The sequence below is a fragment of the Vicia villosa genome, linkage group LG7 (assembly GCF_029867415.1).
Source record: "Vicia villosa cultivar HV-30 ecotype Madison, WI linkage group LG7, Vvil1.0, whole genome shotgun sequence".
NCBI lineage: Eukaryota > Viridiplantae > Streptophyta > Magnoliopsida > Fabales > Fabaceae > Vicia > Vicia villosa.
Window position 1 is genome coordinate 94,969,588 of NC_081186.1, and position 13,675 is coordinate 94,983,262.

General features: G+C 35.7%; 1 protein-coding gene across 1 annotated transcript; it reads left to right on the forward strand.

Annotated features, from left to right (window-relative positions):
* The first annotated feature begins 854 nt into the window (after window positions 1-854).
* LOC131615950 (UBP1-associated protein 2B-like) lies at window positions 855-3,741 on the forward strand. Its single transcript, XM_058887146.1, has 2 exons — window positions 855-2,492; window positions 3,317-3,741. Exon 1 carries the CDS (start codon window positions 969-971, stop codon window positions 2,490-2,492), a length of 1,524 nt encoding a protein of 507 aa, XP_058743129.1. The 5' UTR covers window positions 855-968; the 3' UTR covers window positions 3,317-3,741.
* The last annotated feature ends 9,934 nt before the right edge of the window (window positions 3,742-13,675 follow it).

The window sequence follows — 13,675 nt, forward strand, 5'->3', positions numbered from 1 at the left end:
ATGATGAATGATTCACACTCTGCCATGTTATTCATGCAATCAAAACACAACATTTTAGTGAAGAGAGTATAGCCATTCTTTTGAGAGATTAAGATAGCACAAATTCCATGCCTCATGGAATTTAAGGCGCCATCAAACTCGAGCTCCCATCGAGCTCCTGGTCCGAGCCCTTCATCGTCATTTAGGACCATGATGTTCTTACCAGGAAAATCAAACTGCGTGGGTTAATAATCTTCCACTGGTTGGTTAGCGAGGTATTCAAACAACACCCCCTTTATAGCTTTATGAGTAACATATTGGATGTCATATTCTAATAAAAGCACATGCCAACGATCAATCTTTCTATTAAGAGTTAGCTTCTCAAAGATGCATTTTATGGGATCTAATTTTTTATTAACTACGTTGTATGGGTCAGTGTGTATTGCCTTAATCTTCGTGTAGCTGTTGCTTGCGAAAGTCAAGATCAAGACCATATCCTGCTAAGCATCCTTCTACTCGCTTTCTTTGTCTCCTTTCAACCCTTACCATATCCACACTTTCGTCGAGTTGTTTCCCTTTTTGGTCAAGGTTCCGTTTCAAGTCATTTATATCAATGAAAACTCGATTTAGAGTCAGCTGCAACTCCTCTTTCTGTTTTTCAAGCCTCATGATGGTTGCTTTGAACTCATTAACTTCTTCTATGTGAACATGAGTTGGCTCACGGGTTATGGGATGAATAGGATGTTTAATGGTAAACGGGAGATTGACTTTCTTGTGTAAAATGTAGGAGTGAAATAATTGTGGTGCATATGGTAAAATTTGCCCAGGCCCAGCCCAACGACATACATTGATAACCCGACAGGTGTTATCAAAATAGCTTCTCTCAGAATCTGTCATTACAATCACTTTCTTCTCTCTCTCATCACATCACAGCCACTAATTTCCCCCCCTTCCCAAACCCTAACCCTAATTCCGATTCCACCACCACCATGGCCAAAAAACGAAAGCTTCGATCTTCCGACCCCGAACCCACCAAGCCACTCGAAACCGAAATTAAACAAGAAGTACCCGAACCACAACCCGAAACAACAGCAGACCAAGAACCAACCCATGAAAACATGGCCGTCGATGAACTAATCACACCGAAACAAGAAGTGGAAGCAGACCCAGAAGAAGAAGAAGAACAAGAACCAGAGCAATTAGCAGAAGAAGAAGAAGAGGAAGAGGAACAAGGAGAAGACGAAACCCTAGGAAATCAAAACCAGCAACAAGACGCCGCGGAAGTTTCAAATCCAGCCGCCGCTTCGACCGTTTCGACCGAAGCTAACGGTGCTGAGGAAACAAACAACGACGAAGAAGAGGAAGATCTCGATTTGGAAGACGAGCCTGTTGAGAAGCTTCTAGAACCGTTCACGAAAGAGCAATTACACGTTCTCGTGAAGCAAGCCATTGAGAAGTATCCAGATCTGTCGGAGAATGTTCGCCAGCTTGCTGATGTGGACCCCGCTCACCGGAAAATTTTCGTCCATGGACTTGGATGGGATGCGACTGCGGAAACCCTAACCAGTGTGTTTCAGAAATACGGTGAAATTGAGGATTGTAAGGCGGTTACTGATAAGGTATCTGGAAAATCGAAGGGTTATGCTTTTATTTTGTTTAAGCATAGGAGTGGTTGTCGCAGGGCGCTGAAGCAGCCACAGAAGCAGATTGGTAACAGGACGACATCTTGTCAGTTGGCGTCTGCGGGGCCTGTTCCGGCGCCTCCGCCTAATGGACCGCCGGTTTCGGAGTATACACAGAGGAAGATTTTTGTAAGCAATGTGAGTTCTGATATTGATCCTCAGAAGTTGCTTGAGTTTTTTAGACAGTTTGGGGAAGTTGAAGATGGTCCTTTGGGTCTTGATAAGAATACTGGAAGGCCAAAGGGATTTGCTTTGTTTGTTTACAAGTCTGTTGAGAGTTCTAAGAAGGCTTTGGAAGAGCCAAATAAGGTTTTTGAGGGGCATACTTTGTATTGTCAGAAGGCTGTTGATGGTCCTAAGGGGTACAAGGGTCATCATCAGCAGCCACAACATCATCATCAACAGCATCATTCCCACCATCACCATCATCAACCTCACTACAATTCGAGGAAAGAGAAGAACAAGTATTCCTCTGGTGGTGGACCATCACATGGTGGTGGTGGTGGTCACTTGATGGCGCCTCCTGGGCCTGTTGGGGGTTACAATCCTGGAGTCCCGGCTCAAGGATTGAATCCGGCACTTGGTCAGGCTTTATCAGCTTTGCTTGCTAATCAAGGAGCTGGGTTGGGGCTTGGGAATTTGCTTGGAGGTCTTGGTGGTGCACCTGTGAACCAGGCCGGGCCACCTCCTGCTGCGTATGGTAACCAGGCTGCTATGGGATATGGAAACCAGCCTGGGTTGCAACCACAGTACCAGAATCCTCAGTTGGGGCAGAGTGGTGGTGCTAGACCTCATCCTGGTCCGGGTGGCGCTCCTTACATGGGTCACTAGGTGAGTTGCTGGTATTTTTCTTATTCTTCGTTTATTTGCTGCTGATTCTAAGTTTATACTAATTCAGTTAATTTAAAGAATTGTGCGTGGGAGAGTTGGTTGCTGTTGCATAAGATTGTTGAACTTCAAGGCAGTTGGTTTTGGGTTTTTATATAACCGACTTGTATTGAAAATCTTAAATTGTCAAGATTTGCACAGTTGCACTTCATGACAATTTGAAGCAACCTTGCTCCCACTCACACTTTGTGTGTATTTGCCTGCATTTATTTTACTTGATAGTGATGTGCTCTTTTTGGATGTCTTGTACCAGTGTTCAGTTTATGCTTGATATGCCATTTTTTTTGGACTTTTCTTGGCTGTAGTTGTTCTTCATATTAATACTACATTCACACACTTATCAAATTGTCATAATTTTTTTAATGTAATTATTGCTTTTATGTTGGAGTTATAGAATGAACTTAAGCTTTACAACAGGTAATTTTTTTTTCTTTTGGGCTATATTCTCACTGAGTTTATGTATCTAATCAAATTCTTGGAGAGTGATTTCTTAGGTGCCTACAATCCTTTTACTATCTGTTGCCATACCTTTGTATTAAATCCATTCCCGTTCTTTTTACCATCTATTGTCATACCTTTGTTTTAATTTTAATGCACTCCCCTGTCCTGTGTTTTAATTGCATTGTGGTTTGAAACAATTACTGCTCTTAAAAATTTATTTTGCAGCATCAGAGGTACATTTGAAATATGGTATTTGTATTTATGTTTTTTTCTCGAAATAACTTTTTGAAATTAGTCTTTTTATACTTTATGTATTCACTGTGCAGATACCCTCATAGATGCATCAAACATTTAGTTTTGGACTCTGCCGATTCTTCTGAAGTACCAAGCCCTATTCAAATGCATCTTTTAAACTTGTAACTTTTATTAATTACTAAAGAACCAGATTCTGAAACCTGTATTTTCTTTCTATCGTAGAAGATTTTTGCCAAGACTTTTTTGAAAATCATGCAGTACCTCTTGTCACTTTATGGAATTTGAGGCATGTGTTGAATTTTGGGGCAGAGAAAACTTTGTTGCAATAACTTCTATGTGTGCTGTAGGTTTTGCATTTTTTTGGATTTCTAATTCTGTTTTATCATTAGTGTTTATCTTCATGAAGCATGACTGGGAAAAGTGTAAGCTCTGAATTTTAATGTCTCTTTCATTTTACTATGATTTATGAGGATTACTAGCTTTTCTGGGTTATAAAGATCTTATCTTAGAAAAGATAATGTCATGGGATTTTTATGTTAATTTTTTATATGCTTATGGTCGAGATTTATTTACTTGTCAGTCTTTGATTCATTGAGCGTTATTTATTTTGTCTCGTATACAATTTATTTCCTCCCGACCTTTTACGCGAATCTCTTTTCATTTACTAAGAAAAGTTTATTCTTTTCTCCAACTTTCATGTTTCAGTAAAGATGTTTTATAAAACACTATTCTTTCTTCTTTTTTTCATGTTCAAAGCAATTTGTATATAAAAAATGACGTTTTAAAAAACCCTTATTCTCTCTCCTTCCTCAATGAAGGGTTGAAGTGTTGTTTAAATGAATCTTTATCAAGCTTTTTTTTAATCACTTTATACACAGTTCTTATTTCTTGCTTTGTTTTAACAAGTAGATTCATTTTCTATCTAACTTTGTATAGCTAGTGTTAGGATATCCTAACATGTTCTAAGGGTTGATATAAATATTACTACTACAATATTTCATTTGCATCCATTGGAGATTGCATCATGCTATTCCTTCCAAAGGTAAAAGTAGGCCACTCTTTGGTGTGGGATGCTCTCTATGCTTACAAGTGGTTCCAGTTCACAATGGGTATGATCCTTTCTTTTACACTATTGATTGTGTTGGAAAGTTTGGGAACTTGCCTTCTTCTGAAATGTAATCTCAATTGATTTTTAAAAATATTTTTCTACTATTAAACATTTAAGCTTCAAAATTTTCACTCTTTTTTATTTATAATATTTTGAGCGCTTGATAAACTTCAAAACATGTTGGTGTTTTCTAAAACTGAATAAAAAATTACTAGTTTTAACATAAAAGTACTATTTTTATGCAATTTCAAGTTGGATTTTAGCTGCATTTTTTGACAGATTTTAAGCTGTATTATTTTTAACAAAACTGTATTTTATTTATTAATAAAGCTGTATTTTAAGAAGGCTTGCTATTTTATTCAAGTATTCATATTTTGGGGTGCCTTATTTGTCACCATATATAAGGATATATTTAGTATGCTGCTTACCTTTTTATACTCTAGAGGCGATGATCATACTGCTTGGGAAAGATTCACCTATTATTGAAGGGGCTGATGGTCAGCAAGAAATAAACCATACTCGTCAAGTTTTTCACATCTGATTAATCCCCAGCTCTAACACAGATATGCTGCTGATGAAGATCTATACATAATATTTGGAAGCAACATTGCAAGTTAGTTTGTTTTGATATGTATGGTTAAGGGGGAGGTACCCAAACAAGTAGGGATGGTATATATAGAATAGTTAATATATTTATTGCGTTAATATGCATAGGTTACAACTAAAACTATTATACTACCAAGTTAATTGTTTTCTTCCCCTTTTGTTCTTTATTTACCGAAAACATTTCACCTTAGACAATAAAACTTTGCTATACAAATCTCAGATACTTATATTGGTAAAAAATTGATTAAGAAGTGAGATTTAATGTGGATATTTCATAACATCAAACAAGAGTTAACTTTATTTATTGATTAAAGTCATGGCGTTCAGTTGAAATTGCACTAATTTAGCTAAAGAAGGTTTATTTGTTTTGATTCCATTGAATTAGAGAAGAATGAGCAGTGTTGACTAAATCAACTTGTCTTTTGACGAACAACATTTTTAAACATCATGGTTATTGATTGGATGTTTAAAAATAGTTTTGTACTATTTAATGTTATGAACATCAATCTCCAATTACAACGACAAACATGAAAATGCTTTCTACCCATACTCGTCATTGAAGTTATAGAAGCCATCAATATCATACGAGACAGTTCCCTGTTTTGCCCATCATTGTTCTCATTTTCCTTATGTGTTTACTTAACTCTGTTGGCCACCACTTGGTACGTGCAAATTTCTCAATCATCTTTCTAACTTAGACACTATTAAAATTTGATTGAGAAAGTGTAGGACATTACAATGTAGATAAGACTAATTTTGGGATTGATTAAACTATAAAGAGTTTGACTCTAATATTCTATTTGAAAAAATAATAGACATTAGAGATGTATTAAATGTTTAATTTAAATCAATTTTGGGATATTCAATTCTTCAAAGACATTTAGTTATATTTTAATCTTATCTCTAAGTTACAAGTTGCCTGCTTGTAGGGATCAAATAATTCCTCAATTTGTCGAAATCACCTAAAATAAAATGAAAATTTCTTTAGCCACCTCCCTATGGGGGTCACCTCCAGCAAAAATCCCAAAATACCCCTGCTTCAGAAATGAACTTCCGAAGCGCTTTTTTTAAAAAAAAAATTCCATAATTCGGAAGTGCATCTCCGAAAACACCTCATGGGGGGTGTCTTCGGAGATGAACTTCCGAAAAGCATATTCAAACAGAAAAACCAGTAAGCAGCGGCAATAGAGTTAGCCAGAAGAGAAGGCAGAGTTGAGGAACATCTCATCTTCATGCTCAATATGTAGATTCTTGGATTCCATTAGAAAATCAATTTCTTCGCTTTTAAATTTCAGAAAGAAACTGAATGTGATTAGTTCAGCGAGTGCAGGAACATGATCATGATTCTCGCGTAAAACGCCTTCAGATATTGCTTCAGAGAAATTTGAAGCATGTTTCATTTCATCGCCGCGAACACTATCCATCTTCTGGATTATAAACATAGAACTTTGACTTTCCCAGCGCACCCCTTTGTTTGATTTTTTTGTAATGACGTCCCCTGATGATAATGATAAACTATAGCTTACATTGATTGGCTCCTTTGTCTCGCGGAAACTCAAGTTGACAAGACTTTGAACAGATTCATGTCTCTTACTTTGTTCCATTTTCAGGCTACAACATGCAAGAAAACCAAGAATAAGCTTAACCAACCCCCTTAAGTTGAGAATATTATTTGGATCAACATGCTCGAGTTCAACATCATCATTCACAACAGATGATTCTTCTTTAGATAGTGACTCAGAGATATTTCTAGCACCAACTTTTCTGTAAATATCAGATAGTTTACTCTTGAACAATGGTGTCATGTTATGCTTAGGATACCATACAAAAACTTTCTCGCTCTCAAAAAGCTTCTTCATATGAAGGTTATCTGGAATAAAAACATCTTCCTTATCGGCCAGAAGTATATCATTATTTCCTGATGCCGTAGGTAGTTTCTTCAAACTGTCAGCTCGAGTACCGCTCGCCATCGCTTAACGACGAGGGAGGGTTGATGATCACACCTTTTGAGATCAAGAACGACGAAGATTTAGCGGTTATGTGGACAACGTTCGACCGATTTTCTTCGAAAGGCCCGATCGAGTTGGACGCCAAACTTCAAAGATCGGCGGACGACGTTATCAAAATGTTGACTCATCCCCACCTACCCGTGTTCAACAATATGTAACTTTAATTTTCAGTAATATTATCGTTGTAATCTTCACCCGATTAAATAAAGCGAATCGTTGTTGTTTTTCATTTTTCTTCTGTCCAGACATAAATTCGGAAGTTCATTTCCGAATTCCCTCAAGGGGGGTGCGTTCGGAGATGAACTTTCGAAACACGACATTTTCTGAAAATGTAACTTTATTTCGGAGATGCATCTCCGAAATCAATATTTTATATTAAAAAAAACACGTTTTCGGAAGTTCATTTCCGAAAACACCTTTTTTTCAAAAAAAAGTACCGTTTCGGAAATGAACTTCCGAAACAAGGGGTAATGTTGTAAATTCACCAGGGGTGGGCAAGAAGGTTAGGAGGTGGGTGAAGAAATTCTCAATAAAATATAGAGAGAAAAATATCAAACTGAGCGGAATGTACCATAGGTATGTAAAAGTTGGAACTTTAAACTAATTTTATGACAATTTCTATATAGATCCTATGGAGTGAAGACCTCTTTTGAAAATTCTAAAATACCCTTAAATGTTGGAGAAGTATCTCCGAAATCACTCATTTTCATATTTTCAATTATTTTGGAGATGCATCTCTGAAAACAAAAACCCTCCATGGCCATGGCTTCTTCTTCTTTCAAACCCTGAACCAACCACCAAAATTCTCAAAATCAACAAACAACAACCTCAAATTCAATGATCCAAAAATGAACCCCAAATTTCAAAGACAGTCTAAATCAAACATAGAAGCAAGAATATTGAATTTTGTGGTAGCAAACATCTAAAATGCAAAAAAGTTACCAACGAAGAGGTGGATCCACAAATTGATGGATTTCAGTTTGTTGGGTGGGCATGGAGGTTCTAATATGTGCGAATAGGTTGAAAAAGTTATGATATGCAGTGATGATGATATTGTGAATTGGTGTTTGTTGTTTATGTTTGTGAAATCACCAGGTATTCAGAGCAAAAAGGGAGTTGTTTATGCATTGATCATATTTCGGAAGTGCATTTCCGAAATATCTTAAGGGATGATTTCGAAAGTGCATCTCCAAATGCATATTTTTTTCTTAAAAAATGGTTTTTTTCGAATGTGCACATCCGGAATCATTTTTTCCCCAGAAAAAGGTGCATTCGGAGATGCACTTTCAAAATATAGAGGCATTTATGGAATTTCACCACGGGTTCTTAAGAAGCCATGGGGTCCATAAAGAAATTGTCAATTTTATACTTAGAAAAGGTTGCAAAATTTACGAGCCTTGTTTTATGGAAATTAAGAATGAAAATAAGATGACTTGAGTTGAATTTAGATAAAATTGGCCCAACTTGATAAAAATTTAATCAACTCGAAATTTAGTTCGAGTTTGTTACATATTGTTTTAATTTAAACTCGGGCTTATTTACAGTTCACATCCAACTTTCCTATATAAGGAAGCTATAAGTAAGAGGACAAAACGGATTCAACATGTTAGACATGTTTGTTTTATCCGCACTTTTTTGTGGAGCGGACAAAAGTTTTAACCTTCTACTATTTAATATGCATGTTCCGCATCGCTTCGTTTTTTTTTTTGCAGACTTTTGAAGCCGTAGATATTAACATAAGTTTTTGTAATATATATGCTAAAGGTGGATGATGTTTGTTTAACAAATAATGAGTGGTCAGAAGGTGCTTGAGAGTAGCCATGAGCAGTGAGGATTGAAGTTAATTTTTCAAACCATTGTCTGCTTACCTGCTTTAGTCCATAAAGTGACTTAATAAGTTTGCAGACCTGATTAGGTTTGGAAGTGTGGACACCTATTGGGATCAGCATGTAAACATCTTCATTTAGATCACCATGAAGAAATGCATTATTCACATCAAATAGATGAAGATGCCAGTTATGAATTGAAGCTAAGGCTAGAATCAATCAAATTGTGGTGAGCTTTGCAACAAGTGAAAAAAGTATCTGAATAATCAAGTCCTTAAATTTGGTTGTAACCTTTAGCAACAAGACGAGCTTTAAATCTTTCTATGGTTCCGTCAGATTTATGCTTGATCTTGTAAACCCAACGACAACCAATAGGTTTGACATGGGGTGGAAGATCCATAACTTTCCAAGTTCCAGTTTGCTCAAGTGCAGGAAGTTCAACTTTCATGGCCTGATTCCAACATTCAAATTTGCAAGCCTCGGTGTATGTCTTAGGTTCATGGTTAGTAGTGAGTGAAAGAGTAAAACGATAATGAGCAGGAGACAAATTATGATATGAAATAAAATTGGAAAGAGAGTAAGGATTACCTAAAGATGATTGGCATTGTGGATCAGTGAAGGTTGTACAAACATAATCTTTCAAAAAAGAAGGTAAAGTCCTGACATTTGTCGAGGCACAAATAGAATGGTGTGTATTAGAGGTATGTGGATTAGAATTGACAAGGGAGTTGGAAATTTGGTTTGAGTCATTTGTGGTAGGTGTAGATAAAGTTTGGTTAATAGGAATGTCATATTGAGCAGAATGTATATCAGGGCAGGAATTTGAATTGGTAACAGAGGTGCTATTGGGAACTGAGGTACTATAATATTCCCAAGGAGGTGTGGTAGATGAAGATTGTTTTTGGTAAGGTAAAATCTGCTCATGATAAGTGACATTTCTTAAAATGAAAATGCTGAATGAATTTAGATCAAGTAAAATGGAGCCTTTATACCCAACATCATATCCAAGAAACAATGATTTTCTAGCTCTTGTGTCTAATTTAGTCCTTTGATTGGACAAGGTAGATACATAACACAAAGAGCCAAAGACTTTAAGTTGATTAATATCTGGTGGTTTATCATGCAGTATGTGATAAGGGGATTGGTTGTTGAGTAATGGAGTATTGACTCTATTTATAATGAAGGCTCCGTAGCTAATAACATAGGACCACTAGGATTTAGGTAAATTGGAATGGTATAACAAAGCTTTACCTACATTAAGCAAGTGTTGATGCTTCCTTTCAACTCTTGCATTTTGTTGAGGGGACTCAACACAGGATCTTTGATGGATAATACCCTTTGAGGCATGGAATTGAGTTAAGAGAAATTCAGGTCCATTGTCAGACCAGATGAAATTTGTGAAGAGTTTGTGCAAGATAAGACACACAATGGTAACTTCAGCAAGGGTGCAAGTTTTAGAACCAAGCATCGCGTTGAGGTGGCATATTTGGATGTATGTGGACTGATGCAAGTTGATTCGATTGGTGGAAATAAATACTGTCACATTTATCGATGATTGCAGTATAAGTCTATGAACATATGTAATTAGGAAAAAAGATGAGGTATTCAAAGTGTTTAAGAAGTTCAAGCCCATGGTTGAACGACAAAGCAGTCATAAGCTCAAATTTCTCAAAACGACTTATGGAGACAAATTTGTCTCAAATGACTTTGGGAAGTTTTGTGATTAAAATATGATACTACATGATATAGTAGCATCATATACACTTCAAAAAAACAGTGTTACCGAAAGGAAGAATCGATCAATTATGAACATGGTGAGAAGCATGTTGAAAGGGAATAACTTGTCAAAGGAGTTATGGGGAGAAGTGATATCCACAAATGCCTATTTGTTGAACAAGTGTCAAATAGATAAGCTTGAGAAGATAACACCGAAAGAGACATGGTCCGGATTAAAACCGAATCTGAACCATTTAAGAGTTTTTTGGTTCCGTAGCGTATCAACATGTTCCGGGGCACCTTAGAAAGAAGATGGATGATAAGGGGGAATTGGTGATACATGTTGGGTATCACTCCACCGGAGGTTACAAGCTGTATAATGCAACAAATAGAAGGGTTGTGATCAGCCGAGACATCATATTTGACAAAATAAAGGAGTTGCAACAACCTGTAACATTTTAACTAAAAGTTGTAATTAATCGTAGCATTGAAAATTCATATTATATATAGTTTGAGAGTGAGAACCAGCCTCCATCGAAACTCGAAATGAATAAAATGTGAGAAGATCAACAAGTCAAAGAGGTTTTCCTTTAAGTCTCCAAGATTGTGAGATATTTCGAGACAACAAAGTCAATAAGGATGGTGATTTTAGTCCATTTCACACCTATGGTCGAACCCGTCAAGACATAAAAGGCCTCGAGGGATCCAAAATGGATTTGTGCTATGAAGAAGGAGTTGAAATCGATTGAGAAAAACAATACTTGAGAGCAGGGTCGGTGGAGGAGCTGTGCAAACAGTTCTATTGCACAGGGCCTCATTATGCATAGGGCCTCATAATTGTAGTATCTTTTATTAAAGGTATGTTATAATATAACTACAGTATTTATAACAGTTTTATTATGGTATTGATGACATTTAAAAAATTTACTACCCTTATATAATTCTTTAGCTGTTTGGAACCATATACTAAAAATAGAGAATAAATATATACTAATAACTGTCTAAAGCTATTTTTCCCCTTTTTCAATTTAATAATATGAATTGGATTAATGGCATAAATAAGTACTTTAATGACATAAATTGATCTAATCTTTTTATGATAATAATATATCGTATGGTTTATTTTAATATAAATAAAATGGTAAGACTATAGGTAACATAAATTCTTTTTATTTTATTGTTTTATTTATTAATTTTTAATTATTACTTCATCATATATGTGGTTTGTTTTTTGAAAAGTGTATGATTAAAATATTTTCAACCAATTATTCTTTTGTAGGGTTAAAATGCTTTACTTTAATTTTTTTTTTTCATGATTTAGTTCGATTTAGTAATTAGTTTAAATTATTATAAAATATGTTGAACAAATCAATTAAATAAGAATCAAATTGAAAAGCACTATTAAATCTAATTTAAATTAAAAATATGTGTAATTGTAAATAGAGCATTCTATAATAAATTACAAGAAAATTTCGACAAGTTTTAAGGGTTAGAACTTTAATGTGTAAGATATGTTTAAGCATACGATAATATTGAGTTAGAAAATAAATATATTACAAAATTTTTATTTTTATTAAGAGCTCAATTATAATATTAGATCAGGGCCTCCAAATTAATTGAGACGGCCCTGCTTGAGAGTTAGTTGATCTACCAGAAGGAAAGAAACCGATTGGTGTAAGAGGGTCTATAAGGCGAAGGCATGTCCCAAGGGTGAAATAATAAAGCATAAAGATCAATTGGTTACAAATGGATTTTTACAAAGATAATGCATAAACTTTGAAGAGGTATCTGCACTGGTTGCATAATTGAAACCATAAGACTAGTTGTTGGTATTGTGAATAATAAGAATTAGTCAGTCTATCAAATGGATGTCAAATCTGCATTTTTGAACGAACCGCTTGAAAAGGAAGTTTATGTAGAACAACCCCTTGGTTGAGATGACTGACCTTGGCCTCATGACATAATTCCTTAGTATTGAGTTTCACAAGTACGGGAAAGGATTACTCATGCACCAAAGATGGTATGCACTTGAGATTTTGAAGAGGTTTAAAATGGAGCATTGTAATGCTGTCATATTTTAGTTGAACCGATTATACAATTGTCGAATAATGAGGATAAGCAAGATGTTACTCCAACTCACCATATGAGGCTGATTGGGACTTTGTGTTACTTGTGCAATACATTACCGAATTTTGCGTTTAGCGTCGTTATTATGAGTATATTTATGGAGAGACCGAACATGTCTCACTTGGCAGCAGTCAAGAGGATTCTAAGATACGTCAAAGGATCTATTGGTTGTACTATTCTATTTCCCGCAGCGGGCACGAGCAAAAAATGTAATTTACTCGATCTTAACAATTCCAATTTGTGCATAGATAAAATGATCAAAAGTCTACAGTTGGGCACATTTTTATGTTCGGTGGAACACTAATCTTATGATGTTCGAAGAAGGAACAAGTAGTAGCACTCTCGTCTTGTGAGGCCGAGTATATTGCCGGTTCGTTATGTACGTGCCAAGCCGTGTGACTAATTGATCTATTGAAGGAGTTGAGCAAGTGTGAGAGTGACGCTGTAACACTCTTGGTTGATAACGTTTATGCTAATAATCTCGCTAAGAACCTAATTGCACATGAGAAATGCAAACATATTGAGATGAAGTTTCACTACTTGAGTGAGCTTGTTAGTGAAGGAAGGCTGTGATTGAGATATTGTGGAAGTGATGATCAAGTGGTTGATTTGTTGACGAAGGGGTCATAATTGAAATGTTTAAAAGGTTGAAGATGAACATTGAGCATCGAAGACTTGGAGCACTTGAATTAAGGTGGTGTGTTAAGTAAATAATTGATAATTTAAGCGCTGTAATGAATTACCACGAGAATGTAATCGGTTACAGCTGTGCAAAATTCAATTATGAGTTGAAAAACAGTGGTAATCGATTACAACGAGGCGAAATTCAATTATGAGCTGAAAAACATAAAGTTCATCGTTTGCGTAATCGATTACCACTGAATTGATTTTAATTTTGTAACAGTTTGGTTACAAGTTTGAGTATTCAGTATTTTTTTGTTATTTGACTTATGTAACTTGTGTCCCAATCTACATGTATGAGTATCTTAAATGTATCCTCATTCATGTTAATGAAAACTCATCTTCTCTCCCTCAACT